The sequence below is a fragment of the Theobroma cacao genome, chromosome 8 (assembly GCF_053813885.1).
Source record: "Theobroma cacao isolate CCN51 chromosome 8, ASM5381388v1, whole genome shotgun sequence".
NCBI lineage: Eukaryota > Viridiplantae > Streptophyta > Magnoliopsida > Malvales > Malvaceae > Theobroma > Theobroma cacao.
Genome location: NC_142646.1, coordinates 1,811,968 through 1,838,619, shown reverse-complemented (window position 1 = coordinate 1,838,619; position 26,652 = coordinate 1,811,968). Strand labels below are relative to the sequence as shown.

General features: G+C 38.7%; 6 protein-coding genes across 8 annotated transcripts; 2 read left to right on the top strand and 4 right to left on the bottom strand.

Moving 5' to 3' along the window:
* Nucleotides 1-1,856: 1,856 nt before the first annotated feature.
* On the top strand, nt 1,857-8,570 carry MP (Transcriptional factor B3 family protein / auxin-responsive factor AUX/IAA-like protein). The gene is made up of 14 exons (XM_018125764.2): nt 1,857-2,845; nt 3,229-3,341; nt 4,063-4,161; nt 4,248-4,304; nt 4,431-4,583; nt 4,679-4,763; nt 4,964-5,054; nt 5,174-5,338; nt 5,455-5,577; nt 5,917-5,992; nt 6,121-6,256; nt 6,335-7,647; nt 7,776-7,966; nt 8,106-8,570. Exons 1-14 carry the CDS (start codon nt 2,734-2,736, stop codon nt 8,245-8,247), a joined length of 2,856 nt encoding a protein of 951 aa, XP_017981253.2. The 5' UTR covers nt 1,857-2,733; the 3' UTR covers nt 8,248-8,570.
* A 715-nt stretch (nt 8,571-9,285) lies between these two features.
* LOC18591521 (putative methyltransferase At1g29790) lies at nt 9,286-11,014 on the bottom strand. The gene has a single exon (XM_018125765.2). It carries the CDS (start codon nt 10,842-10,844, stop codon nt 9,582-9,584), a length of 1,263 nt encoding a protein of 420 aa, XP_017981254.2. The 5' UTR covers nt 10,845-11,014; the 3' UTR covers nt 9,286-9,581.
* Nucleotides 11,015-11,728: 714 nt separating this feature from the next.
* Nucleotides 11,729-16,946, bottom strand: LOC18591520 (ATP-dependent RNA helicase). Of its 3 annotated transcripts, none has more exons than XM_088809184.1 (3): nt 13,576-16,946; nt 12,467-12,863; nt 11,729-12,135 (listed from the first exon to the last, which is right to left on the bottom strand). In XM_088809184.1, exons 1-2 carry the CDS (start codon nt 16,737-16,739, stop codon nt 12,470-12,472), a joined length of 3,558 nt encoding a protein of 1,185 aa, XP_088665310.1. In that variant the 5' UTR covers nt 16,740-16,946; the 3' UTR covers nt 11,729-12,135; nt 12,467-12,469. The 3 variants fall into 3 exon arrangements, with proteins under 3 accessions (XP_088665310.1, XP_088665311.1, XP_007017747.3); XM_088809185.1 differs by having other exon boundaries at nt 12,080-12,219; XM_007017685.3 differs by lacking the exon at nt 11,729-12,135 and having other exon boundaries at nt 12,315-12,863.
* Nucleotides 16,947-17,192: 246 nt separating this feature from the next.
* Nucleotides 17,193-20,149, top strand: LOC18591519 (TLD-domain containing nucleolar protein). Its single transcript, XM_007017683.3, has 7 exons — nt 17,193-17,471; nt 17,558-18,169; nt 18,381-18,565; nt 18,749-18,987; nt 19,185-19,384; nt 19,646-19,771; nt 19,870-20,149. Exons 1-7 carry the CDS (start codon nt 17,316-17,318, stop codon nt 19,966-19,968), a joined length of 1,617 nt encoding a protein of 538 aa, XP_007017745.2. The 5' UTR covers nt 17,193-17,315; the 3' UTR covers nt 19,969-20,149.
* A 143-nt stretch (nt 20,150-20,292) lies between these two features.
* On the bottom strand, nt 20,293-21,411 carry LOC18591518 (39S ribosomal protein). Its single transcript, XM_018125923.2, has 2 exons — nt 21,055-21,411; nt 20,293-20,619 (listed from the first exon to the last, which is right to left on the bottom strand). Exons 1-2 carry the CDS (start codon nt 21,409-21,411, stop codon nt 20,590-20,592), a joined length of 387 nt encoding a protein of 128 aa, XP_017981412.1. The 3' UTR covers nt 20,293-20,589.
* Nucleotides 21,412-21,444: 33 nt separating this feature from the next.
* LOC18591517 (Zinc finger C-x8-C-x5-C-x3-H type family protein) lies at nt 21,445-26,105 on the bottom strand. The gene is made up of 4 exons (XM_007017681.3): nt 25,538-26,105; nt 23,462-23,671; nt 23,233-23,357; nt 21,445-23,093 (listed from the first exon to the last, which is right to left on the bottom strand). Exons 1-4 carry the CDS (start codon nt 25,595-25,597, stop codon nt 22,136-22,138), a joined length of 1,353 nt encoding a protein of 450 aa, XP_007017743.2. The 5' UTR covers nt 25,598-26,105; the 3' UTR covers nt 21,445-22,135.
* Between the last annotated feature and the right edge of the window lie 547 nt (nt 26,106-26,652).

Sequence of the window (26,652 nt, the reverse complement as noted above, 5' to 3'; positions counted from 1 at the left end):
AATATGTGATTGGGCTGCATGTTGGACACGTGTAATTCAGAGAATGAACGGTGATTAGGATGAAAAAAATGAGGGAAGGTGGGTGGGGTGGGTGATCATCATTTATATTTATATCAAGGGTTTAAAGTAAGAAATTTAAGTGCGGGATAAGCTAAGAATGCGGCGTGTTTAAGTTCCAAAGCCATTGAACAGAGTGCTTGGTAGAGCCCAAAGTCTTCATAAGTCCTAGTACGCGTGCCACCGATTTCAGCGTCAAATTTGCTCCGTCCGATCGTATCTCTCATCGACATAGATGCATGAGCGTTTCACGTGCTTCGTATGATCATCACGTGCCGCCTCGGAATTTTCAATTCAAAAACAAAAAACACACAAATTATACATTCCATTACAATAATAATTATAAAAGAAAACTCACATATATCTTAAATTAAGATTATGTTCATTTTAAAAGGATATTTAATAAGTAAGAAAAAACATAAAAAAAATATTTAAGTCAAACTGATACATAAAATAATAATCTTAATTATAAAACATTTTTTTCCACAAAATAATTAATATGTGGATATTAATATAAGTTGTTTCTTATATTTTAAGAAAATCATTTTAAGAAAGCAATAGACGAATTGTTAAGCACAAGAGACAAGTTTTCTTTTTGCCTTTCGATCTGTCACTGTTCTGGTTTCGGCGGAGCAATCCAAACAGGACGGATGATAACCCACCATATAAGAAAGTTGTACTCGGGGCCAAAACTTGGAATGTAGCTTCAAATTCCACCCTTATTATTATTATTATTATTATATATTATAAAAACAATAAATAGGGATGCGTGCGTGACGCCTTTTGCCCCCATGCGTATTCAACCATGCAACAGTAGTAGCAACCCATCTGTCATGACCTTTTTTACTTATCATGTACATGGCATGAATAGAGTGCTCAACTTCTCTCCTATTTGGTGAACGCCTCTCTCATTTTTCTTTTAAAAAAATCCACCAAAATAAATATATAAAAAATTATAAATATATTTTTTTAAAAATTTATTTGTACTGATAATATATTGAATATGAATTCATAAATAAAATAACAGTCCAGTACAGTGTTAATTATAGGAAACAAAGATACAAGTAAGAAATAAATGTAAGTATTTATTAAAAAGGATGATGAAGAGTTTGAAGAAGTGAACATGGCATTGAATGCAAAAAAATAAATTTACCGTTTAGACATCTAGATTGGAGGCACATAAATGTGAGAGATTTAAATAAGGAATTATTGGCAGCCGATATTTATATTCATATTAAAGATTGTTGTCCAAGTTTAGACAAAAGTTTTATTAAAGCGCCAAAGGCCGAAGTTAGCTTACGTGCTACATTTGCAAGATCTATATATACGTGAAGAGGAGAAACAGCGCCGTGGCAGGGAGTCAGAATCGACACGTGTCAGTTGGATACTCCACCCCCTCCCCCGCCCCACCGTTGATTTGTCGTGAACCGCACGCGTAACGATTGGTCAAAAATCATACGCAAAAAAGTTCTACCCGAAACAAAGCTTTGGCCTTTTCGTTTTTTTCTTTTTTTTTTTTAAATTTATTTATTTGCTAATTAAAAATAAGAAAATAAAAATAACTTTGACACGGCGAGAATTGGGAGGAGGAATACGAGCGAATCCTCGTTGTCCACGTACTAAAATACGCCACGTAGATTTTGTTTATTATCCTACGCACCCCTCTCCCTCCTTTTGTTTTTAAAAAGTCTTTTTCTTTTTTTTTAGACTTCCTGTTCTTTTTCGGTTTCTCTCTCTACACTGTGTACTGCTTTCGTGTTCTGTTAGTCTTGCTCTGCTTTTTCGACATTTCTTTATTAATTTTCATCGTGTCACTTTATTTTTAATTGTTATATATAAAAAGATATATTGGTTCGAAGTTTAAAGCTGCAACGGAATCACCTATATACAGAAAGTGTGTGCGCAGGATAAGAGCTTGCACACTCTTCCCAGTTTCAAGCAACTTACATATTCATTCATTTTTTAGTATATTATAAAGAGAGGAAAGATTGAAAGTTTACAAGTTTTTTTTTTTTAAATTGCTTTCTCTTTTTTTGGGGTTTTGTTATTTTTGATGATTGAGCAGAGGGAAGGAATCAGAGTGATGATGAGGATAGTGGGGTTTCATTGAAAGGTCTATATCTTTTGAGGGAGAGAGAAAGAGAGAAAAGAGAGAAGAGAGAGAGAGAGAGAGAGATACTCAAATGCTTTGGTCGGCGTGCTTTGATGCTGCTAACTGAAGGGGGGGTGTTTTTTTTTTTTTTTTTTGTATATACCGAAAAGCCCCACATGAGAAAAGATCTTTCTTTCCAGTATTGTACCCTTTTTCTTTGCAGAATTTTGTTCCTTGATTTTGGACTCTGCTGGTGGGGTGGGGGTGTTGGTGAAGGGAGGGTGTAAAAGGTTCTCTTTCGTGACCAATTGGGATTGGTTTTTTAAGTGTTTCATTGAGATTCCTTTTTTTTTCCCTTCGATTGTTTTCTCTGTCTCTGGAAGATGCTATACGTTATTTGCTGAGGTGGGACTCGGTGGAGCAATGGGAATGGACATTTGTTTCTTCTCTTTTTTTGAGTTGAGGGGTTTTTGGTTTTCTCAAATGAAGATGTAAAGCCGGGGTCCTTGCTGACAGTTCTTCTGGTTGGGCTGTATTGTAAAAGAGAGTAAAGGAAGAATTTTTTAGTAAGAGAAGACAACATAATGGGTTCTGTAGTTGAAGAGAAGATAAAACCAGGAGCTTTGGTTAACGGGGGGCCACAGGCCACTCTGCTTGAGGAGATGAAGTTATTGAAAGAAATGCAAGATCAGTCTGGTTCGTTTTTCTTCATCAAAACCTGGACTAACCATTTTTTATTGGTTTAGTTTTCGGAAATTTGTCCTTTGCTTATGTGCTAAAATGAGATAGTTAACGTTGAGCTTTGAAAGTATAGGGCATCTTCTTAGTTTCCTTCTTTACATTAACGTTGAGCTAGGTTTAAGTATGGTCTGTTTCCTCCGTTAAAGCATGTACTTTTTAATAAGTTTTCCCAAGGTTGAATATGTTTGTAACAAGTTGAACGAACCATTGACGTTCCAATCTTCAACATAGAAGCTTAAAACGAAGGATGTTAGCCATTACATTATAATCTATAAATATGTAATCTCTGACGAAGCATGTGTCTTATAGAGACTCTTTTATTACTCACTTGGTTTCAGGGGCCCGGAAGGCTATACATTCCGAGCTATGGCATGCCTGCGCAGGTCCACTTGTTTCCTTGCCGCAGGTGGGGAGTCTTGTGTATTACTTTCCTCAAGGACATAGCGAACAGGTTTGCATTTATTTCTCACACTTAATATCTGCTCTCCTGCAGGAAAAACCGCATCTTTTGCCCCGTACTTTTTCCCCTCGTTTTTTTTTATTTGTTACTTTATTTGTTGTTTATTTTTATTTTGTATCATGGATAGAAAGAGAAAGAGAATAAGTCGATCTGAGGAAGGAAGACTCTGATATATGTGCAGTTGTCTTAATATTAACATAATGAAACTTTAGCATACCGATGGTTGCCAAACCAATAATCTCTGATCACATGCTTGGCATACTATGCATAGCTTGATGTGTAAACATCTGCTGTGTGTCTGGGAAGCCATGACACCAGTTTCATGGGGTTATCTTGTGCTGCACAGTTTTCCATTTAAATTGAAGTTTGGCCTCCGTTCATTATGATGGGAGTTGAGAACAGTGAATCTACAATTGCCGGGGATGAGTTACAAAATCCACATATTTAACTGGTTACATCATTTTGATTTGCAAATTGTTGCATTAGGTTTCTGCCACTGTATAGTTGAGTGAAACTTGGGAAAAGAGTTGTGTGCCAAGGCCTCTCCCTCAATGGTGGGAGAAAATCATTTGAGAGCTTGTTTGACAATATCTGGAAAAATGAAATAAAATCCCATAAATGAATGGCAGCCTTTAACCGAATTTTGTTAGTAAATATATAATGAGGAACCACAGGTGACAGGACTAATGATGTCTTTAATTCTTTTGAGCAGGTAGCAGTGTCCACAAAAAGAATGGCGACCTCTCAAATTCCAAACTACCCGAATCTTCCATCTCAGTTGATGTGCCAAGTTCACAATGTTACACTACATGTATGCCATTTTGGCTTAAATATACTGTGACACTGTATATCTTTTCTAGATAAACTATGATCTTACTTCTTTGGAATCTTTGATAGGCAGACAGAGATACAGATGAAATATATGCCCAAATGAGCCTTCAACCAGTGAACTCTGTAAGCTTCTATAGTATGATATATTTCTGAAATTTCCTAGATATTTAAGATTGACAAAAAGAACCCCTTTTCTGCTAGACTTGTATATCTGACACTTTTCTCATTTATAAATTTGCCTTTGAGTAGGAAAAAGATGTCTTCCCTATACCAGACTTTGGATTGAAGTCCAGCAAGCATCCAAATGAATTTTTCTGCAAAACTTTGACTGCAAGTGATACCAGTACACATGGTGGTTTCTCAGTGCCACGCAGAGCAGCAGAGAAGCTCTTCCCTCCATTGGTGAGGTTTTAATTGGTTGTTGAAAGAGTTAGAAGCAAATGCGCACATGCAGGGAAATTATCTGTAATTACATTACTGTTATTATCTATTTTCAGGATTACACAATGCAACCCCCAACTCAAGAGCTTGTTGTGCGAGACCTGCATGACAATACCTGGACATTTCGTCATATATACCGCGGTGAGTGTGTTTTGATTATTTACCTTCTGTTTACAGCAAGTAATGTGATTAGAACACCCTACAATTATGAAAATTGTTCGAAAAGAAAATTGGCCACATTCACTTTTAGTCACTAGTTCTCATATGTATGTCTGTGTGTATATACCCATATTGACATTGTGAAAGTTAATCTTGATTATGATATGTGTTGTTTTATGCAGGACAGCCGAAGCGACACCTACTTACAACTGGATGGAGTTTGTTTGTTGGATCAAAAAGGCTTAGGGCAGGTGATTCTGTTCTCTTTATCAGGTATGCTATAGTCTCATACTGCATCTTTTTTTGATTTATATACTTGCATTTGTTTGGTACAAGGTATTTTAAATTCTAAATGCATGATTGCACCTTATATTATTCCTTATTATTGCAAGGGATGAGAAATCACAGTTAATGGTGGGTGTGAGGCGTGCAAATCGTCAACAGACAACATTACCATCATCAGTTCTATCTGCTGATAGTATGCACATCGGTGTCCTTGCTGCTGCTGCTCACGCTGCTGCCAATAGAAGCCCATTCACAATTTTCTACAATCCAAGGTGTTTTTGATAAGCATTTGTGTCCCATCTTTTATGCTTCCTCTCTCTCTTTTCCCCTTTCTCAAGGTTCCTGTATCTATTTCTTGACATAGCTCTCTCTCCTGCCTTTTCTGTAGGGCCTGCCCTTCAGAATTTGTCATCCCTTTGGCTAAATACCGAAAGTCTGTTTATGGTACTCAAGTCTCTGTTGGTATGAGGTTTGGAATGATGTTTGAAACAGATGAGTCGGGAAAACGTAGGTAAGTTCTAGATATTTTTGTCCTCTCACTATATGTTTCCAATATTAAGGTCTTAGAAAGGATTTTCGTCATAATGATCATTGTCAAGACACTACTTATTATATACATGCTTGGATTGTTAAAGCTTTGCTACACTTTTGCATAAAGTGAAAATGTGAAATACTATAGGCTTATTCTATGTTGTTTCTTGACAATGAATGATGATATAATTGTTGCAAGTCTGTTCTACATGAGAAAAATAACAATGTTGTTTTTTGTAATGTATGTTTGAATTCTAGGGTAAATATTCAATATATCCAACTGTATAGATATCTGTTAATGTTTCTTACTTTTCGGCAGATATATGGGTACATTAGTTGGTATTGGTGACTTGGATCCTCTGAGATGGCCTGGCTCGAAGTGGCGTAACCTTCAGGTTTTTTTGTTTGATTGAAAACTGTTTGTTGCAACAGGATGTTGGTTTTGCATCTTCCTATTACATAATAGAGCTTTCTCTACTGAACAGTTTAATAATGGGACTTCTTTTATCCATTCTCTAAACAGGTTGAGTGGGATGAACCTGGATGTAATGATAAACCGAACAGGGTCAGTGCATGGGAAATTGACACTCCTGAAAGTCTCTTTATTTTTCCTTCTCTAACTTCAGGTCTCAAACGACCATTACATCCTGGAATTTTGGGTAAGCTTCTGTTCATTATGTTGAGTGGTGTGCAACTTTTTTAGATACTTATCTTGTGGCTGTGTTTTGTGCTCACAGGAGCAGAATCTGAATGGGGAAGCTTGATAAAAAGGCCCCTTCTCCAGTTTCCTGAAAATGGAAATGGGAATCTTCCCTATTCAATCTCAAATTTATGTTCTGAGCAACTGATGAAGATGATGCTGAAGCCTCAGCTCGTTAACCATCCAGGAGTTTTTGCATCTACTTTACAACAAATCTCTGCTGCAAAGGGATCTCCATTAGAAGAGATGAAGAACTTGCAGTCTACAAGCAATCAGAAACCTCAGCTTATCCAATCAGAAAATCTGTTTGTAGAAAACCAAAATCTTACCCAATTAGTCCCTGACCAACCTGATCCCATCAACTCAAATTTACCCAAAATAAATGCTAATGGGAATCTACACCCTCCTGCAAACAAATTTGCAAGTCAAACGCAAGCTAGGAGCAGTAATGAAAAGTTAAAGTTGGAATCAGAGCATTCAACTGATCAGTTAAGTCAGTTGACTTCAACATCAGAATGCAATGAGGAAAAATTGGCTGCAAATGCTGCAAGCCCATCAACTATTTTGAACCAACTTTCTTTCCCTAACCAGAACCAGATTCCATTCCCATTGCAAAACAATCCATGGCCCATTCAGTCACAGTTGGAATCGTCAGCCCTCCAAGCTCATCAAATGCAAGTATCTCAAGCTGATATTACTACTCTAAGCAGCTTTCTTCCTTTCTTAGACCCAGATGAATGGACGTCGCACCTTTCAGCCTGCCAGCCTCTTGCCGGGATTTATAGATCTCCTGGTCCTGTGCCAGTGGTTGGGTTACAAGACTCTTCAGCTGTCTTTACTGAAGCAACCGATCCTTCTTTAACTACAGGGGGTCAGGATACATGGGATCATCAGCTGAATAATTGTAGGATTTTATCCCATGTTGACCAATTAACGTCAATCCCACAGCAAGACTCATACAATCTTAGTTCTGGTGGGGTGAGAGATTTGTCTGATGACAGCAATAATCAAAGTGGGATATACAGCTGTCTTAACATTGATGTCAGTAATGGTGGCAGTACGGTGATTGATCCTTCTGTTTCCAGTGCCATTCTGGATGAATTTTGTTCATTGAAGGATGCTGACTTCCAAAATCCTTCAGATTGTTTGGTTGGCAACTTCAGTTCTAGTCAGGATGTTCAGTCTCAGATTACCTCAGCTAGCCTTGCAGACTCTCAGGCTTTCTCTCGACCAGAATTACCAGACAGCTCAGGTGGCACATCTTCAAGCAATGTCGATTTTGATGAGAGTGGCCTTCTGCAGAACAACTCATGGCAGCAAATGGCTCCACGTGTGCGAACATATACAAAGGTATGATATTGGCTGGGTTTATGTGCACATTGCATAGTTCCATTTTGTCTCATGGCACATTGATATTTCTTTCCATGATCGTATTACATTCTCTTTTCTCTAACTCGTATTGGTTCTGGCTGTGACAGGTTCAGAAGGCAGGATCTGTTGGACGGTCACTTGATGTCACAAGTTTTAAGAACTATGATGAACTAATCTCTGCGATTGAATGTATGTTTGGACTTAAGGGGCTGCTCAACGATCCAAGAGGTTCAGGGTGGAAATTGGTATATGTGGATTATGAGAATGATGTTCTACTTGTTGGGGATGATCCTTGGGAGTAAGTTTATGTATAAACATATATTTTGTTTGTTAACCCTACTGCTTAGTACTACACAAACACACCTTTTAATATTTCTGTAAAACAAGACTGGTGTTAGCATCTAGCTTCTGATGGCTATGATTTGATGTGTGTTCAGGGAATTTGTTGGGTGTGTCCGCTGCATCAGAATTCTATCCCCAACAGAAGTACAACAGATGAGTGAAGAAGGAATGAAGCTTCTCAACAGTGCCACAGTGCAAGGCATTAATGGCACCAATTCAGAAGGTTGCAATGCTTAAAGATGCCTCGAACTGAATTGCCATTATGCTTTCAAATTACCCAAGAATGCTCCATTGTTAATCTGGAGATGAAAAATGACAGGAGAGTCTCGGATTGCTGAAACCAGATATATTCTTGGGTTTTGTATGATTATCAGTAGTATCCCTGCAGCTTCAGTTAGCAATTCGCGTGCTCTTTCTCTTAGCTTTCACTTTGTAGAGGTGGAATGTGCTGTACGATAATTTAAAATAACAATTTTCAGCAGGAAATGAACTAAATGAGTAACCCCCTCTTTCAGAAAAGCAGAACTTAATGGATGCTGATAAAATAATTCCATTTCCAAGATCCATTACGTCCTTAAGAACAATATATGATGAACAACATGATATTAGTTAATCACTGAAGTCATCATGATCTCTTAGCTGCTTTTTCAGGCAATTGGTTAACCAAATGAAGATATTTGTTCAGAACAATCTTGATTCATTAAGTTTAGTTTAGATCCAAGTATCTTTCATTCTCCAAACTGTTATAAAGAGAACCCAAATACTTTCTAGCAATTTTCCAAGCATAGCCTGGTAAAGGACCAAATAATCACGAAGGGGAGCAAGGCTAAAGTTCAGAAGTGAGTTTAATTTTTCTATTCACAAGAAGCACATAGCTCGAACACCAGGTTATCTGACTTCGATTTGGAAGAAAAGCAGGAAATGGTTTAATTGCAATGTCCAATAGTACAAACTGAGGCGCATCAAGAGCAAAAGAATACTTAAAAGGCCAATGATAAGTAAGAATGACAATTTGATTAACAATTTAGGGTGGTCATATACATATTTGTGGAAGGAATTTTAGGTACTTGAACAAGTCCAACAAAACATTCTTCCTACACTCATATAATGTCAGCTGAAAGCAAATGATAACCTTGCCAATGACCATTGGTATTTGAGATCCAAACACAATTGAAATCATGATTTTCAGGACTAGGCATATAGTAAAACTCAAAAGATGCTCAGAAAAAGGCACATTTAATTACAAGGAAACATCAAATGTTAAATACTGAAACAAATTCAAGAATACACTAAGAAAATTTCATTTCCTAATATTCATTGTTTGAATTACCAACCTCGATGAAAATACAAAAGAAGAGATTTAAGGGGGGAAAAAAAGACTTTAGATTACATAACAGAGGTCATTCTCCACCACTGCTACTTAGTAAAGGAAACAATTGCAGCATTTATTCCACCTTAGAACAAATTCATGAGGATATTAAGGCAATAAATTTGCACAAATTTTGTGGGGATAAAGCTAGAAATTGGAACAATATTCTTACCTCCATCAGTTTCCAGGATATCTCTAACCATCATGTTCTCACTGGCTTCTGTAAAACAGCAGATAGATAACCTTCGGGTTTGCCTGACCCAGCTGCATCTATCTTATCTCCTACAACCCATTTCAGCTTCTTATATCCAAACCTCTCTATCAAACGAGTCAAAGCCCTCTTCTTTTCATCATTGGCACAATAAAAATTATCTAACCAAAACAAGCCACCTGCCCTCAAAATGCGATCTACATCAAACATCAAGAACTCCAATTTTTCTGGTTTACCCCCAACATCTAATCCACTTGTAGCATGAACCAAATCAAAAACATTATCATAGAAAGGGAACCTATGGTCCAAACTCAAAAACAAAGGAAAAAGGCCTCTTGCAGCAATGAATTCACTGTATGGTGCATCAACATTCAAGGTGTTAGTAATCACAGTCACGTTCCTCTCAGCCATTCTAGCAGCAAAAGTCCCAGACCCACCTCCAATATCAAATCCAATTCTAATCCCACCATTCCCCATAGCTAACACATCATCCATAAGAAAATCATTCTTGCTTCTAGCCTTAACATATTTTTGACTCTCAAATCCATTAACCAAATCAAAGCAACCAACACAATCTCTACTCAATTTTTTAGTATTCAAACAGTCAAAATTCTTGCAACTAAGACCACTCCAAGTAACGATCTTTTCACTTACAGGTTTCCAAAGAGAAAGAGGTAAAGAACTAAGACCAACCTTAGGAACAGTCTTGGCAAAGCACCTCCTTCTTGGCAAAGGCTCACATCCCTTCACGATTAGCTTCTGAGCAAGACTCCAGTCATCAGGACAAGGTCCGTAAACCTTGTAACTCATGTACTGGGACAACAAATCAGCAGATTTGTCACAAGAATGCCCCACGGAAGCCACCATCTCAGTGATCCCAGTTCTTGAATCCTTCCCTAAAGGAAGCTGATGATGTTGCAAAAACAACTTAAGCTCGCTCGCAAGATTGGGTCTTGAAAGATCAAGAGTGTCATAACCAAGGAGCTCTTTTTCCATCTGGGCAAGCTTCCTTTGAGAAGAATCGATCTCTCTTATTATCAGGGAGACTTGTTCAGATATTAAAGAGATGTTCTTCTGAGGATGGTTAAGTGGGTTGCTTATGTGCTGTTTCGGTGAATACGTGAAGGCATATAAAGCAAAGAGATTGGTTGTAAGAACAGAGAAAAGCATGAGAATGTTGACAGCTGAGGAGCAAAGTGTTGCTCTCTTGAATCTTGCTGTTCCGTCCCCTATTTTCAGTGAAACCGAGCCCATCTTGGCTTTGCTTTCTTTGTCTTTGCCCCTCTGCTACCTGGAGAGAGAGAAGAGAGTAAAAAAAGGGCGTCTTACTCTTTTTGAGAGTTAGATTTGTGAAGTGGAGCAAGTAGAGCAAGTGGAGATTTTCTATTTCTTTTCCATTGTTTATTCAGTAAAGAAAGATTAAGAATTTAAGACACTGTAACCTGGAGAGAGCAAGGCTGTCGGTTGTGGGGTTCTTCTAAGCTGCACAGGGGCTTTGACTTGTGATGTAAACAAGATCAACGGCTCCAAATTCGTTCCTACCCCATTGGCAGGAGAAATTGATACCGCTCCTTCCAAAATACTATAGTAACAAGTTGAGATATGAGCCACTAAGTAAATTCTTTTGTCCGCACACGTGGCAGCATCAAGGTGGAGTAGGCCCATCATTGACGCAACATCAAAATCAAATGGGCAATGAGTAACCTCTGTAAGGAACGTCATGATCAATTGGTTAAAAGTCTTAATAATGCTTAGTTTGCCCCACTCGTCAACCCCAAAGCAAAAGCCCCAACTACATGAGCAATTAAACATAATGATTAGGGCCTTGGGAGGAAACACGACGACGTTTAAAGCAAGGAAAAAACCGAAAAGGAAAACAAAGAGAGAAAAGGAAGAAGACATTACAAGATCTAAACAATCGATTGATAGCAATTTTCTGTCGATTTAATTTATCTTTTTATATATTTTAATCCAATCGACCCACTTTTTTTGTTCATCAACCGAATTGATAGCCTAATTCGATTAATTCTATTTTAGTTTATTAACCAAATTAATCAACTTAATTCGATTTTAAGTCCCATCGAATACAAACTTTTGTATACATAATATTAACAGTCCACTTAATTAGGAGTATGACTCTCATCTTTTTTCTCATAAACCAAGCACTCAATTTTGTCTTCCCCTCTTGCATTGTCATAATCAATCCCCAGGTTCATCATTACACTATCAATTCTGTCTAATAATATATTCTTAGCTGTTATTTCCTTCTTAAGAAGGTTAAGTGGCCTTTCCAACAAATCTATTCCCTATCGAAATAGAAAGTGATGCAACTTTCTTTCCCATATCATAACTCCAATCTCTTCTGTTGGCAAGTACCTTTGTAGCTTTGCTGCGGGGTGTTCTTCTAGCATTTTCCAGATATATTATTGGTTCCAAAACACTTCCGAACACCTGCCCCCAATGGTTTGAAATGTCGACATTAGAAGCTAAAGCATGTCGAGAGGAAAAATGGATTACCTTCCAAACAGTTTCGAGTGAGCAAATGCTGTCAATGTAAACAGCTCCTGATGATTAGGATGACCTCAATTCAAAGTGGCGAAAATCAATTGACTATGAAGCATGGTTTCTCCTGATGATTCGGATTGCAATTGATAAATAATTATCATTAAATTCCTTTCACATATACCTTAATAAATGAAACTTTTACTCTTTTTATAAAAAATGTGACGGAATAGTTCTCTGAATTCATGACTCATGTTCGAAAGAGCAAGATATGGGGCGACAGGTTTCAAAAATCAACTACAACTTACACACGGACAAATAATACATACAGTTACAACGTGAAGCAAAACCAATCTGAGATCAACAACACTGACCTATCAAGCTCGTCGTTTACTCAGACGCCAAGAATTAGGCTCATGGTATCTGTCATAAAGAGGTTCAATACGTTCTTGGCGCTTGCGCTTGCTCATTTTTGTGGGATCTGCCACTTTGAAGAATCTTGGAGCCAGTTCAACGAGCCACTTGGGATCTACCACTGTTACCTCCCGCATGTATTCCTTTGTTGTCATCACCAGCTCGTGGTATATCACCCAGTCCGGTTGTCTCTGAAAAAGGGCACTGCTTGGGTGAATATACACAGGCTGGTTCTCAACCAGAGTTCTGTATCCCTCCTGTGGGTCCTTCCTACCAGCATGGAAAAAGAACCCAGCTGCAATAGCTTTTCTAATCTTTGTGAAATTCTTTCCCGCACTGACTACATCCAATTTGTACCTGAAAAGCATCAACTTTTGCGTTAGAACCTTGTAGAAGTAAAACTTTTAACATGTTAAAAGGTCTTAATACATCTACTAGTGAACAAAACAAATTCAAACAGATGAAAGAGAGAGATCAAGGAAGTCAGTGAACAAAACAATTCAAACAGATGAAAGAGAGAGATCAAGGAAGTCTGGCTTGTTGATGCTAATGTAGACATGTGAAGGTCATTACTAATACCCCAAACTAACAAGGACAATGCTAAAATAATAAAGCAAGTTCAGAAAATCAGGGACATTTCATAAGCACAATTAGCTTTGAATTTTCCCATAGACACATCCACAATCCCCTAGTACAGCACCCAAACAAGGGCTTACAAATGCACCCAAAAGTAAGAGACCTGGAAAGCAGGTAAGTGAGAAGTTTGCTAGCCAATTAAGCTCAAACAACATTCTCGTATTTTTCAATTGATCAAAGTAACTGGAGTTAGTGCTTATCATTGTAGTAATAATCATGAAAAACATTATCAAAGATAAGTTCTACTTGTGATGATCAGAAAATGTAAATGCAAATACATCCTACACTAACAATGCATGAAAGTTACCTATCAAAGTGTAGAACACAGTTAAAATCACAAGAACATAAATGCATAAATATAAAGCAAATATCTTGATCAGAGACACAATTTCAAAAACAACACATTATTAAACCAAAAGCTAGATGAACATACTTATCCATGATGCTGAGAAGCTGTTTTCTGACATCCTGTGCCCTCCTCAAGGATCGAGACTGAACAAAATTTTCAAAACACCAAGGCCCCGAAAAGTTCTTTGCTTTCCAGGCCTCATATACAGCAAGTAGAGTCAAATGGTCTCCCTCAGGTTGGAAAAACTTGGCCCTCTTCTGATCAGCTTGAGCTTGCTTTTCCCTTGGTCTGTAAAAGATGTTACCTGTTTGGATCATAGAGATAATTGTCAATATCTCATCACTACACCCAAGGTCCACACTGGCCAGTAACATCTTCGATAGCGGTGGATCAAGAGGAAATTCAGCCATTTTTCTACCCAATTTAGTCAAAAGTCCCTCCTCATCTAGAGCTCCTAGACTGTAAAGTTGTTCCATAGCAGAAATGAGAGCTTGGGGTGCTGGTGGATCCATAAAATCGAAAGAAAGGAGATCATTTATTCCCATGGCCTTCATCATTAATGTTGTCGTACCAAGATTAATCCTTTGGATTTCTGGAATTGTTGTAGGAGACATCTCATTTCTGTATGCACTCTCAGTGTACAGGCGGTAGCATTTTCCGGGTCCAGTACGCCCAGCACGCCCAGCACGTTGCTTGGCTGATGCTTGCGAAATTGGTGTTATAACCAGAGAATCAAGCCCTTGCTTTGGATTATAGACATTTTGCTTTGCAAAACCAGGATCAACCACATAGAATATTCCATCAATAGTTAAAGAAGCCTCAGCAATATTGGTTGCCACCACTACCTTCCTTTTCCCTGGAGGGGGAGGTTCAAAAATCCTAGATTGCATTTCACTAGGAAGGGCACTATAAACTGGTAAAATAATCAACTCAGGAACATTTTTACCTAGCCCTTTCATCCTCTCATAAAGAGACTGGCATGCAAAATCAATTTCCTCCTGACCAGTCAGGAAGAGGAGAATGTCACCTTCAGGTTCAGTCAAATGTATCTGTAGGACTGTAATCAGAGCAGCATCTAGGTAGTCACTTTCAGGCTGTTTTGTATAGAGTATCTCCACAGGAAATGTTCTCCCAGGAATAGTAAAAATATTACAGTTGAAGAAATACCCTGAAAACTTCTCTGCATCCAATGTAGCAGACGTAACAATCAGACGAAGATCAGGTCTCCGTTTCACAAGCTGCTTCAATAATCCAAAAAGGACATCAGTATGAATTGTTCGCTCATGAGCTTCATCAAGCATAATGACGGAGTATTGAGAAAGATTCTCATCAATCAGAATCTCCCTAAGAAGCATACCATCAGTCATGTACTTGATGACAGTATCTGGTCCGGTACAATCTTCAAAACGAATAGCATACCCAACTTCCTCCCCTAAACGACAACCAAACTCCTCAGCTACCCTCTTGGCCACAGACATTGCAGCCACCCTCCGAGGTTGAGTGCATCCAATCTTACCCCTTGTAGTGTAACCAGCCTCAGCAAGGTACTGTGTTACCTGAGTAGTCTTACCCGAACCAGTCTCACCAATGACTACCAGAACCTGATTATCATGCACAGCCTGAATCAGTTCTTTCTTTAGTTTATAAATGGGCAGGCTCTGCCTCTGCTCCTGGATGGAAAGCTTAGACCTCTGCCCAAAAGTCAAAGCTTTTCCAAAAGCATCCTTCTTCCACTCAGGCATATCATATGCTGACAATCCAACACCTCTAAGCTCTTGCGCAAGATGCCTCTCACCAGTCTCTGGCATTGGGTCTTCCCAAGGACGATTAAGATCCTTTGGAATTGAATCAAGCATTGTCCTCTGCTGCTGCTCCCGTACCTCTCTCCGCTCCTTAATAAGTGCAGACTGGAGAGCAGCAGCACGACTCAAAGACCCTTCTGGATTCTTAAAAATCTTTACTGGTGACATATCTACAGAGTACCTAGTCTGCCCTTGCAAAAAGGCAGGTTCATCCTCATTCAACTCGATCTCAAGCTCTTCTTCAGCACCCTCTTCTTGATAGAGCATTCCATCTCCTTCCTCATCATACATCGGATACTCATCTACACTCAGAACACCAGAAGCAATCAACTGTTTGGCTTCCCATCTTTCTGGTGAACTCATTCTCTTCAACGGCCTGCGTGATGGGACAGCATTCTCATCCTCCACAATCCTAATTCCTGAAAGACCAGTTCTCATCACAGGCCCCTCTTTCCCCGCTGAAGGATTAGTCCTAAAAGCATCATCATCCGAACTCTTCTTCAATGGAAGCAAATCCTTACCAGTATTCTGATCAACATCTCTCATAGACAAACTTAACTTCTGACCCGAAACTGAAATGACCTTCACATAAACCTCCTGATCCCGTTTCACAACATCTTTGGCATTCGAAATCCTCCTAGTAGCCATCTGCGAAACATGAACCAAACCCTCCTTGCCCCTTAACTCATTCAACTGCACAAAACAACCGGAATCCATCACTCTCGAAACTCTCCCCTTGTACACCTTATACAATTCAGGCTCATCATCACGATACCTCCCATTACTCCTCCTTTCCCCATCTTCACCAGCTTCCCCATTATCCCGATCCCTGTGCCTAGTCCTATTCCTATAATCCCTGTTATCCTCATCACCATCTCTATTATCTCGGTTTCGTTCCCTATTCCTTCCCCTACTCCCATAATCCCTCCTATCATCATCACCATACTCTTTATATCTATCTCTATGCCTACTCCTATCTCTATCTCTATCCCTCCTATCTCTGTCTCTGTCCCTGTCTCGGTCTCGGTCTCGGTCTCTATCTTCTTCTTTTCGTCGGTCTCGCGTCTCCAATTCAATTTCCTTCTCAAGCTCTTTCGCTCTATCTTTATCATCTGCAATCGCCAGGGCTTTAAATTTACCCTTCTTACCATCACCAGCAGTTTCCTTCTTGGATTCCTTCTCGCCCTTGGGCTTTGGAGGCAGAATCGCGTGGATAATAGTAAGAAGCGTGCGGACGAAGTAATCAGGCAATTCGGCGCCGTTTTCCTTCAGCTTTGCGTCGAATTCATCAACTGTCTCGCAGTGGCGGCCCATGTCCGTTATGAATTCCGCCAAAACCTTGTCGGAAAACCCCACGTGACTCTCGAGTTCGGTGCTGACTTTGGAGACTAGAGAGAGGTATTCAAGTTTCTCCAACGCATCGTCTTTGGCAGGTGAAGAACCCATTGTTGTTTTGGAGAGCGTAAAGTGATGGAGATTTTGAAGGATTTGAACTTGGGCGCGTTCTTATATAAAGACGAAAAGCTTAGACTTTTATCGTACCTGGTTTCCGGAATGTTCTCGATGAGTTGCACTGAGTTCGTCGTCGTCGTCGTCTTCTTCTTCTTTGGGTCTGGTTTTTGTAGTGTTTTGATCCAAAGTAGGGATTTGGCCATTGGGAATTATCAAAATCCTTCGCCATAAAAGAGTAGGAGAAACGGTGTCGTTTGAACTTCATATTCCTTAAGCCGGACATTTGGGCCGAAATGAAGATGGAAAATTTAAACCGACAATGCAAGATGGGCCTTAAGCCCAAACCAAGCCTGTCAAATCGACATTATACTTGGGGCCACGCCCAAGTAAGGAAAGGAAAAAAGGGAGACGTGAAGCGGCGCCTTTTATATCGCCATAGGATTGAAGATCCGATCTTTTTCAGTTAATGGCAGGTAATGGTTCTTTCAGAGGGACGAAAAGCCGCTCCAAGTATCTTCGAGAAACCAAACAGAATTTCTGAAAGCTGAATTGCAAGTTCTTTTCGCAACAATGGGAGCATCAGCTTCGATGGAGCAGACGGTATCGCCGGAACAACGAGAGTTGGAAAGCCTCGCAGCTTCCACGGGAGCTCTTCCTTTGCTTCAAAAGTCCTTCTCGAAGCTCTCCGATCCTCAAACAAACACAATCTCCATCCAATCCCTTCAGGTAATTTTAAGTTACTCAAACAGTTATTATTTTCATTCAATAACTTAGTTTATAATTACCCTTTTTTTCTCACATGATTCTTCCAGCAATGTTTTTATTTAAGTTACGAGGATTCAGTTTGCGAATCACCACAAAAGCCGGAGTCTTTTCCAAGGTTGATGAATCACTTAGGATCATCAGTAGTAGACTTATTTTTCATATCTGAAAAAGGAGGCATAAACTGGTTAGGATTTCTGAGAGGTTACGTTAAGTGCTGTGGGAGGATGTCTACATCAATGTCGCTTAATGTACTGTTGAGAATGCTCGCTATGGCAATGAAAAAATTGGGACTTTCTACGAAATTGGAGTTCGAATCGGATGAATCTGATTGCAAGATAAATGGGTCTTTACTGCCCACTGATGTGCTTCTGCTTCTTTGGATGTGTTGGGCCATATTGTGGAATGTCAGGACTTTGAAAATTTCCCGAAGTAAAGAAAAATTGTTCCTGCCTGATATTAATCATTTGGTGTTGTCTGCTGTTGTTTCGTGTGCTGATGTTAGTAGCAGCTTGGATGTATGGGAATGTGATATATTAGGCTTGGATGTTCAACTTCCTGTGGGGAAGTTTCTTGCTTGGGCCTTAACGACAACGCCAACCCTTTCGGATTGCTTAACACAATTTGTTCAAGGAAGACTTCAAAGCTCAGTTAATGCAGAGGTGCTGTGTTTCAATTCTTTGTAAGATTTGAAGAAAATAATTGGCTTTATTTATATCTATCACCGAATTCCCTCATTGTGTTGTCTGGTATCTGCTTACACCTGCGTTTACTTGACATCTAATATATTTTGACGCATGATTAGTATGCGAAAACCAGTTGATCTGATTGTAAGAAAACATTAGTGAGATAACTTTCCTTGATGAATTGCAGGATGAGTCAGGATCTTCAGAATCAATTTCAGGTGATATTTCATCAAAGGCATCTCAAACTTTACTTCTAACACATGGAAGGGCATGGGCAATTTCCCTTGCATCTAGAAACACCATTAGTGAAGAAATTTTGAAGACATGCTTTGCTGGTGATATTGTTGGAACAAATGAAAATCTTCTTTATCGGTTTGTCATTTTCCACTCATTAGTTATTGTGATTTATCTTCTTGAATGTATTGCTGGTTAAAGTATCAATGCTTTTAGTCATCTTTTCAAGGTAGAATGCATCTCTTCTGTGTGTTTTGTTTGGCCTGAGTTTTCTCTTTTTGGAATTACCATATATCTGTGTGGTTTTTTGCTACTTTGTAGGTCATCTGCTCATGGGAAGGGCTTGAACAGATTCTGGTCTAATGTTGAAGGTTATCATGGTCCATTACTTATTCTGATTTCTGCGAGCTCCGAAGATTCCCATCAGGATAGTAGCAATGCCAGAAAATGGACCATAGGGGTACTTACACAGCAGGGTTTTGAAAATAGGGATTCATTCTATGGAAGCTCAGGGAACCTATATGCTATAAGTCCAATCTTCCATGTATATTCATCTTCAGGTATATAATCAAGCAAGAAGAAAGATGCCAATGTTTTTTTTTCTTCTGTTCTTTTTTTTCCTTCCCCCTTTTCTCTGGAGGGTGGAAAGCCGCACTTGGGAGGTTAGGATCAATTCCTTACGCAGCCTAAGTTAAGTATCTGTCAAGCATTTCTTTTAGTCACTTCGTGAATCTAATACTTACACAATCATTAACAGGGAAAGAGAAGAACTTTGTGTACAGCCATTTGCACCCTACTGGCAGAGTTTATGAATCACATCCAAAACCTGTGGGAATTGCATTTGGAGGAACTACGGCAAATGAGAGGGTATTTATTGATGAAGATTTTGCTAAGATTACCGTCCGCCATCATGCAATGGACAAAACATACCAACCGGGTTCCCTTATCCCAAATCAGGTGCATAAAACTTATGATGGCGTGGTTAATAATCCCATAATGATGCAAAACCGTAAAGCTGTTCGTGAATCCTATAGCATTTAGCTTATACATTGGCTGGTCTTTTATCTCTTTGAATTCTACCTTCATTAGAGTTATAATTATTTACTACTATATTTTCTTTAACATGCAAAGAAACTGATATGGTAATACTCAAAGATCTTTTAGTGCCTTGAGTGCTTTACAGGCTGATTGACTAAATCATGAAATGGTTTCTTGCAGGGTTTCCTCCCAGTGGAAGCTTCGATAGCAGAAGTGGAAGTTTGGGGACTTGGTGGTAGGACTGCAAAGGAAGTCCAGACTTCATACAAGAAACGAGAAGAGCTTTTCACCGAGCAAAGACGCAAGGTAACCAACCATTTAAGATCAAAGCATTTATCGAACTTATGTAAAAACTGACCCTAGCATGTCAAGGCTTAAGCATGTGGTGGTCTGTCCTCGTGCAGGTTGACCTGAAAACGTTTGCAAGTTGGGATGATTCACCCGAGAAGATGATGATGGATATGATGGCTGATCCCAACAGAGTTGAACGAGAAGATCGCTGAGCAATTGAACACCTGTAATTTTCTTTTTCTTTCTTTAATGATGGTTCTCCGGCCATAAGTCGTAGCGTTGTAACTGTTTGGAAGAAATGAGTCAGCTAGGAAACAATTTCTTTTTATTGCTGTACAGTGGCTCTATAAAATTATAGATATAAAGTTTCACTGCGTTGGTGCCCAGTCAATTCATTTAGATGTGCAATAGTGTGCCTAGAGCAAACCACAGTCAATTCATTTCATAAACAGAAAAAGTCATAATAAATCAAACTCTGTTTCTATTTGCAGATCTCTCTTGCAAGATGCAACAAATATGTTCTGTCACCACCCGGATGAAATGAAAACACTGAATGAGATTTTAATGAGACTCATACAAAGAGAGTTCAATGGCATAAACTGGATACACCCAAAACTAAACACTGGAATGAGATTTTAACAAGAAACTCACACAAAGAGAGTTTAATAGCATAAACTGGGTACACCCAAAACTAGGAAGATTAAGAAACACATTCTAGCAGCATAAATCAGGTTTCAAAATGATGTTCATATGAGGTACATTCTCAGGCTGGAACATTTTGATAATCTTCCAAAGTGACACCCAGTATATTGGGTAGCTCAGACAGATTGGAGTCACTGCTTCTTCTCTTCTGCTTTCCTTGGCTGAAGAAAAAGGAGAAAACCAGTATACAGAAAATGATTATTTACTATATATTTGGATAGGATGTAAAACAAAACAATAGCAAGGTAGCAACCATTGAACTAATCTCGAAACAGAATTTCCTACCTTAAATTGCCAGAAGTAAGCAAATAAGAAAAAAAAAGAAAAACTATATTTAGTAGTAATTAACAGCAGCAGAAGGTGATTTAAATAAAAATTGGAAAAAGAATAACTATTGATCTTCCAGTTGATATCATTTTGCCAATCTTTTTAAGTAAGCAGGATGTAAAAACAGCAAGTAATGATTAAACCCAGAGCGTATTACATGAGAATTTGGTATCCTACAAAGACATACCAATTATTCGACAAATTGCCTCTACCAACCAAACACGAAGAACCAACCCAGAAATCATTAAATTTGAGAAAATGCACCAAACCTTGGTTCCGGGAAACGATTGGTGAAGCTCCTCCTCGGGTATAATAACGGGCCACTTCTCGCCCGCTTCACGGAACATTTGCTCTGTCTCAAGGAGCTGACCTTTCTCGAGGATCATATTCCTTATGGTCTGAGCAGGAGTCGAAGTGGCATTGAAAACTTCTTCCACTCCGTTGACAAAAGTAACTGCAATTTGGGGCGGGTGATCGTCGGTACGGCGCTTGACTTGAACCTGGCACGCTGGATTCGATTCTTTGGCTTTGCGGGCGTTGCACTGGGCTAAGAACTCCATACATGATGCTATGCGTGGGTCCAATGCATTGAACTCGATCCGTACCTTCGATAGGAACTTCAACATTTTCTCCTTCTCCTTCCCTTCGTCTTTGCTTCCTTTTTGTCTTTGTTGCAGTCTTGTTTCTTCACTCTACTGGGATTTGTCTTTGTCTTTGTTGCAGTCCTGTTATTTCACTCCACTGGGATTTACCCACTCATCTTTTTGCCTTGTCAAAGTACCCAATCATCTGTTTTGTGTTTTATATATTGGCTTTTGGGCTTTGCCTTACGCATCTTTTTGTGCTTTATATATGGGCTTTTAGGCTCTGGCCTTACTCATATCTTTACGTTTTACATATGAACTTTTGAGTTTTGGCTGAGTTAATGCCCTTTTTCTTTCATTTTTAAGTCCTTGAACTAGGACCATGAGAGTCCATGAATACCATCTTTTGCTCTTTCTTCCCATTTTCCAAACAAAATGCATAAAATATTACATACGCTAAAATAAAAAACTCAAATCTTGTCATATTGTAATACATGTGAGCAACATTTGCAGTCAAAGAAGAAACAGGAAACAAAAATGCTCTCCCAAAGATGAATATCCGCAATTGATTGTGATTATCAAGGCTCTCTCGCCCATAACTTAATTCTTAATGCTTGATGCAAGAATAATGAAAGTGAGTACTAGAATTAAAACTATTTGCAGGAAGAAAAAAAAAAGTGTAACCAAGCCAGTAAAGGAGTAAAAAGGTTGAGGTGCAGTAGGCATTTTTCCACGTGAAAAAGGCATACGTGCAGTGGTATTTTTTCTAGCTGCTTATTTCTCTCTCCATTTTCATTCTCTTTGGATTGGGCGCCTCCGGAACGGTATTGCCCCTGTTCTGGGACGATGTATCATGTTGGTAAGCACAATTGGCTCCATTCCTGCATCCTCTGGAACTGTTAAAGTAAATACAAGGCTTCATTATCTTCGGCTTTGAATCTCTTGATTTCTGGTTATTTATTAGTTCTTGGTTTGGTCTTAGTTGGTGAATGTATCGGCCATTGAACTTCTGAGCTGGTACTTGTCTTTCTCCTCCATGCTGCTGAATCAAGTTCTTGTAATAGTTTACATCCTTCTTCTGAGGAAGTCCAACAGCAGGTGAAGGTGAAACTGGACGGACACTGGGAACAGGACCCTGTTGATTTTGGGGTCCAACTCCGACCCCATTCGGCTGTGCATAAAACACTACACCAGAAGTAGCTACTAGGGATGCAGTACCATCTTCTGTTCTATTGATGTGGGCAGGAGATGGATCGGATAGATTTACAGGTGGAGGTGGGTCAGATAAAGGTACCAGAGGGGATGTCGAATTAGGTGAGTTTTGTGCACCTGAAGCCGATCCATAATCTGTAACTAATTTCTCAATCAATTTCGGGTTGCTGAGAATTTTTATAAGCAAGTCGGGGTCAATCATGCTTCCACGTTCATTGCTTTGGTTAATTGCTGTAAAGGCAGCAGCTGCTACACCAGGTTCAAGAACCATTCCAGCTGCTGGTTTCTCATTGGCTGAAGCACTTGAACCACTTGGCATATTGCAATGCGGAGGAGGTGAAATACCACGAGCCAATAACTGGGGCTGAGAACTAATGGCGGAACTGAATGCTGCTAAGACATCAGATGGTGTTTCAATTGCAGCATCCTCATCTTCAATGGCAGTGATGGGTATTATAGGAGTTCGCTGATCATCAAAGAGACAGTTTTCTATATCTGCTGAAACAGATGGGCTGCATAAAGAGAAGAAAATTTCAGCTCATGGAACAGTAAAACCCAAGAGAAGCAATTTATGGACACCCCCCACCCCCACAACAAACCCCCACCCCCCCCCTCCCACCCGTCAAAAATAGAAAAAGAGAAGTATCAGACTTTGTAGGAATTGCAGATGGGCGTGGATACACAGCTTCAAGTACTCTCACTTCTCTCAGATTTTGAATCTCCACCTCTTTACTTTCCTCTCCAGCAACTACTTGCCAATTAAAGTCCAATACAAACTGTGACAATCCAAATTCAGCTTTCACAGAAATGCTTAGAGCAATAATTATAAATCAAACTAAACGGAAATGGCCAGAAAAGAGTCTTTAGAACTGTTTCTTACTCTGAGTGGACATCTCCATTTAATGACAGGGATTTCTGACAAGTTAATCTGCAGATGATTTGTAGAATGAGCTCCTTCAAAGCCAGGAGGTAGAAAGTCATCCACAGCTGCCCCATTTATATGTGACACCGAAGAGGTTTTTGCTTGGAGGTGGTCTTGAGCACCCAACCCAACTTGTTGAGGTGATTCCTCCGATAGAAACAGCCTTACCTGTTAAAGAGGAGAAACATTTATATCTGTTGTTAGCAACTTCAATAAAACATGATTCTAATATGCTCAATCATCATTTCATTGTAGAAACGCCCTCTACCAGCTGAACTAAAGAGAGCTTGACTAAACAGGAATATTTTTTTTGAAAACTTTCTCACACTATACATATAAACTTTTTATTAACAATGAAATGAAAGTACAAGCAAAATGAACTACTGCATTTTATGATGCCGAAAAGTGCCAACTAATCTGTCATTTCTTTCTGAGTTGTTACACCTCTCACCGACAATAAGCTGAGACTCATAAAACCTGAAGGTGAATTTCAGATGCTCATCCTAGTAAACTTTGCCTAATACTGTTACAATTGGAAGTATCATAAAATCTAGTATTAGCCACTCAATTAGTTTTAGTCCCTGACAAACAACCATCTTGTTGGAAATATATACTAGGTTCCAGCTATATAAAGCAGCCTATAAACTTAGTAGAATGAGACAGAATATAAGTATTTGTTCCCTGACAGTCAGATAGATGAGTTAATATGAAAGCAGCAATCAATTTGGTCGTGAATTACATGCCATGCATCCAAGCATGTAACCAAGCCTTTTAGAATTAGATACATGTTACCACCCAACACATAAATGGGTATTTTTGCTGTAAGCCCAGGATAAGACAGAGAGGTCAGCTCTTTGTCATGTTATTGAGGTGAACTCAGCCTATCTATTGAGGAAAAACTGCTTTCTTCACTCTCACCACTTGACTCATTAGAAAGCAAAGTCTGCGTTACTAGCTTGACATCATTGACATACTCGATTACCCCTTTTTAGCCACAGAGACCTTAGGCAAAGGACTATTCTGAAATATCACATCATAAAAGAGTAAAAAATCATTTCAAATTAGTTCAGAATTTCAATTTGTAAAGAACCTAATACATCTATGAATTAGAGATACTAAAATGAGAACTTCTCCAAAGGAAACTAAAGATTCTTTCAAATTGTTTAGGACTCGGTACAAAAGCAAAATACTTAAGACGCTTTGGATAGACAATTAGCTATCCTACATGAAAAAGGGTATGATAAAAATGAAAAAGAAAGACACAAACCACAAATTGAAAGCATTTTCTGATAACTACAGGTGACAACATAAAGTCAAAACTTCACAATGCATGCAATACTACAAGCAGTCATTAACTTAACATGCATCCATCAAACTCCAAGGAGATGTTACTGTGGTGCTCTCATCATGTGTTATTGAGTTCTGTCTAGACAAATATTATATGAAAGGAGGCAGCATCAATTGACGAGCAAGGAATGCTAATCAGAGGCAAATTTTTATCTTCATTAGCATTTTAGAATAAACTAAAAGTCAAAGTCTTTTACCATCCTCGTTCACTCATTTCTGCGTCTAACTAGCATGGCAAACTTCCAAACTCTACTGACTGAATTCAATCCATAAAAACAGTTCCATATAAGTGCAAAATACTAAATTAGTCATAAATACCACTGAAAATGAAAACAGAAAAAAAACCCATCAAATCATACCCTAAAAGGCTTCACATAACAATGCCATCACCAAAATGGTAAACACATTCAGAATCATGCTGCACAAGAATACTAAAAAATGAACTAAATTAACCACCAGAAATGTACAAACGCAATTCATCACACAGGGTAACAGATAAAAAATTTATAACAAAATAAACATATCAAAACCCAAAAACAGCACAACAAGTAGGGTTCACATAGCTCCATTCTACAAATATTTTGGTCCATTTAACTTCAAATTTCCACCCTCTTTTTCCTTTCTCTATTTCACCTGAACCGGAGCTCAAAATTTAGGAATTTCCGAAAGTAAAATTGCAATTTTTACCTGACAAAGGTTAACATCCGGTGCCCAAGTAACCCTTTTCGATTTGTGCACTCCTCGCATATTTACAGATCGCAATAATATAATATATTATAGTAAATATTAAGATTAAAAAAATCTCTCAAAAATCCTCCTTTTCCAGCTTCGATTCTCAGTGAGAAATGTCAAAGTCCAATTCCCAAAATCACCGATTTTAGGGTTCGACCGATTAAAACCCTAACTCCATCACTACTGTTCCAAAAACAAGAAAGGGTCTCAGCCTTTAAATCAACTTACCCCGTTTCGAAAACCCTAATTAAAGATAACCAAAAGAACTGATCGATTAAGAAGAACTAAGATAGATAGATATAGCTATATATCTATCCATATCTAATTAGCCAATCCTTCGAAACAGAGAGATCCAAGGTAACCCTAGATCCTCTGGTTTTTTGCTTTGCCGTTTTTCTATCTGATTTTTGCTTCTCTATTTTCTTTTTTTTTTTCTCTCTCTCTCTCTTTCTTTCTAGGCTTCTATTCTGTACTGTGGGGAGGGATTCCTGTTGAGTGAGAGCTGGCACACGCACCCTTTTGACGCGTGAAAGTTAAGGATATCGGAACAGTTTAAGTTGTATTACACGCGCTGTAAATGCAAGTCGGTTAAAATAAATTGAGTTTCGGGTTTGAGAAGTTGAGATTCTGACCACAGTTTTTTTTTTTCTTTTCTTTTCTTCTCCTTTTCCTTTCTTCTGTTTTCATTTTTTTCTTATTTTTGGGTTTTTTTATTTATTTGAGTTAAACGATGAAAGGACAGTCAGCTGATGAAAAAAGGTCGCAGCTTTGGTACAGTCAACACTCAACAACTATACATTCATGTCTGTCAGCAAAACTCTGCCACGAGGCTTCTGCTTTCTTTTGTTTAGGCCGATGCTTTAGGTCCGCGGTTCCCTTGCTTTGGGCCTCTCGGTCCAAAAGACTCAAACTCTCGAAACTCTTTGAGTCCAAACGAAATAAAAAATTTTTCGATACAGCATATACAATTTTTAAATTTTTATCTTATTCAATTAATTTTTTTTGGAAAACGTATTTAATTAAATCTTCATATTCAATTAATCTCTATTAACTCGTAACCAAAATATAAC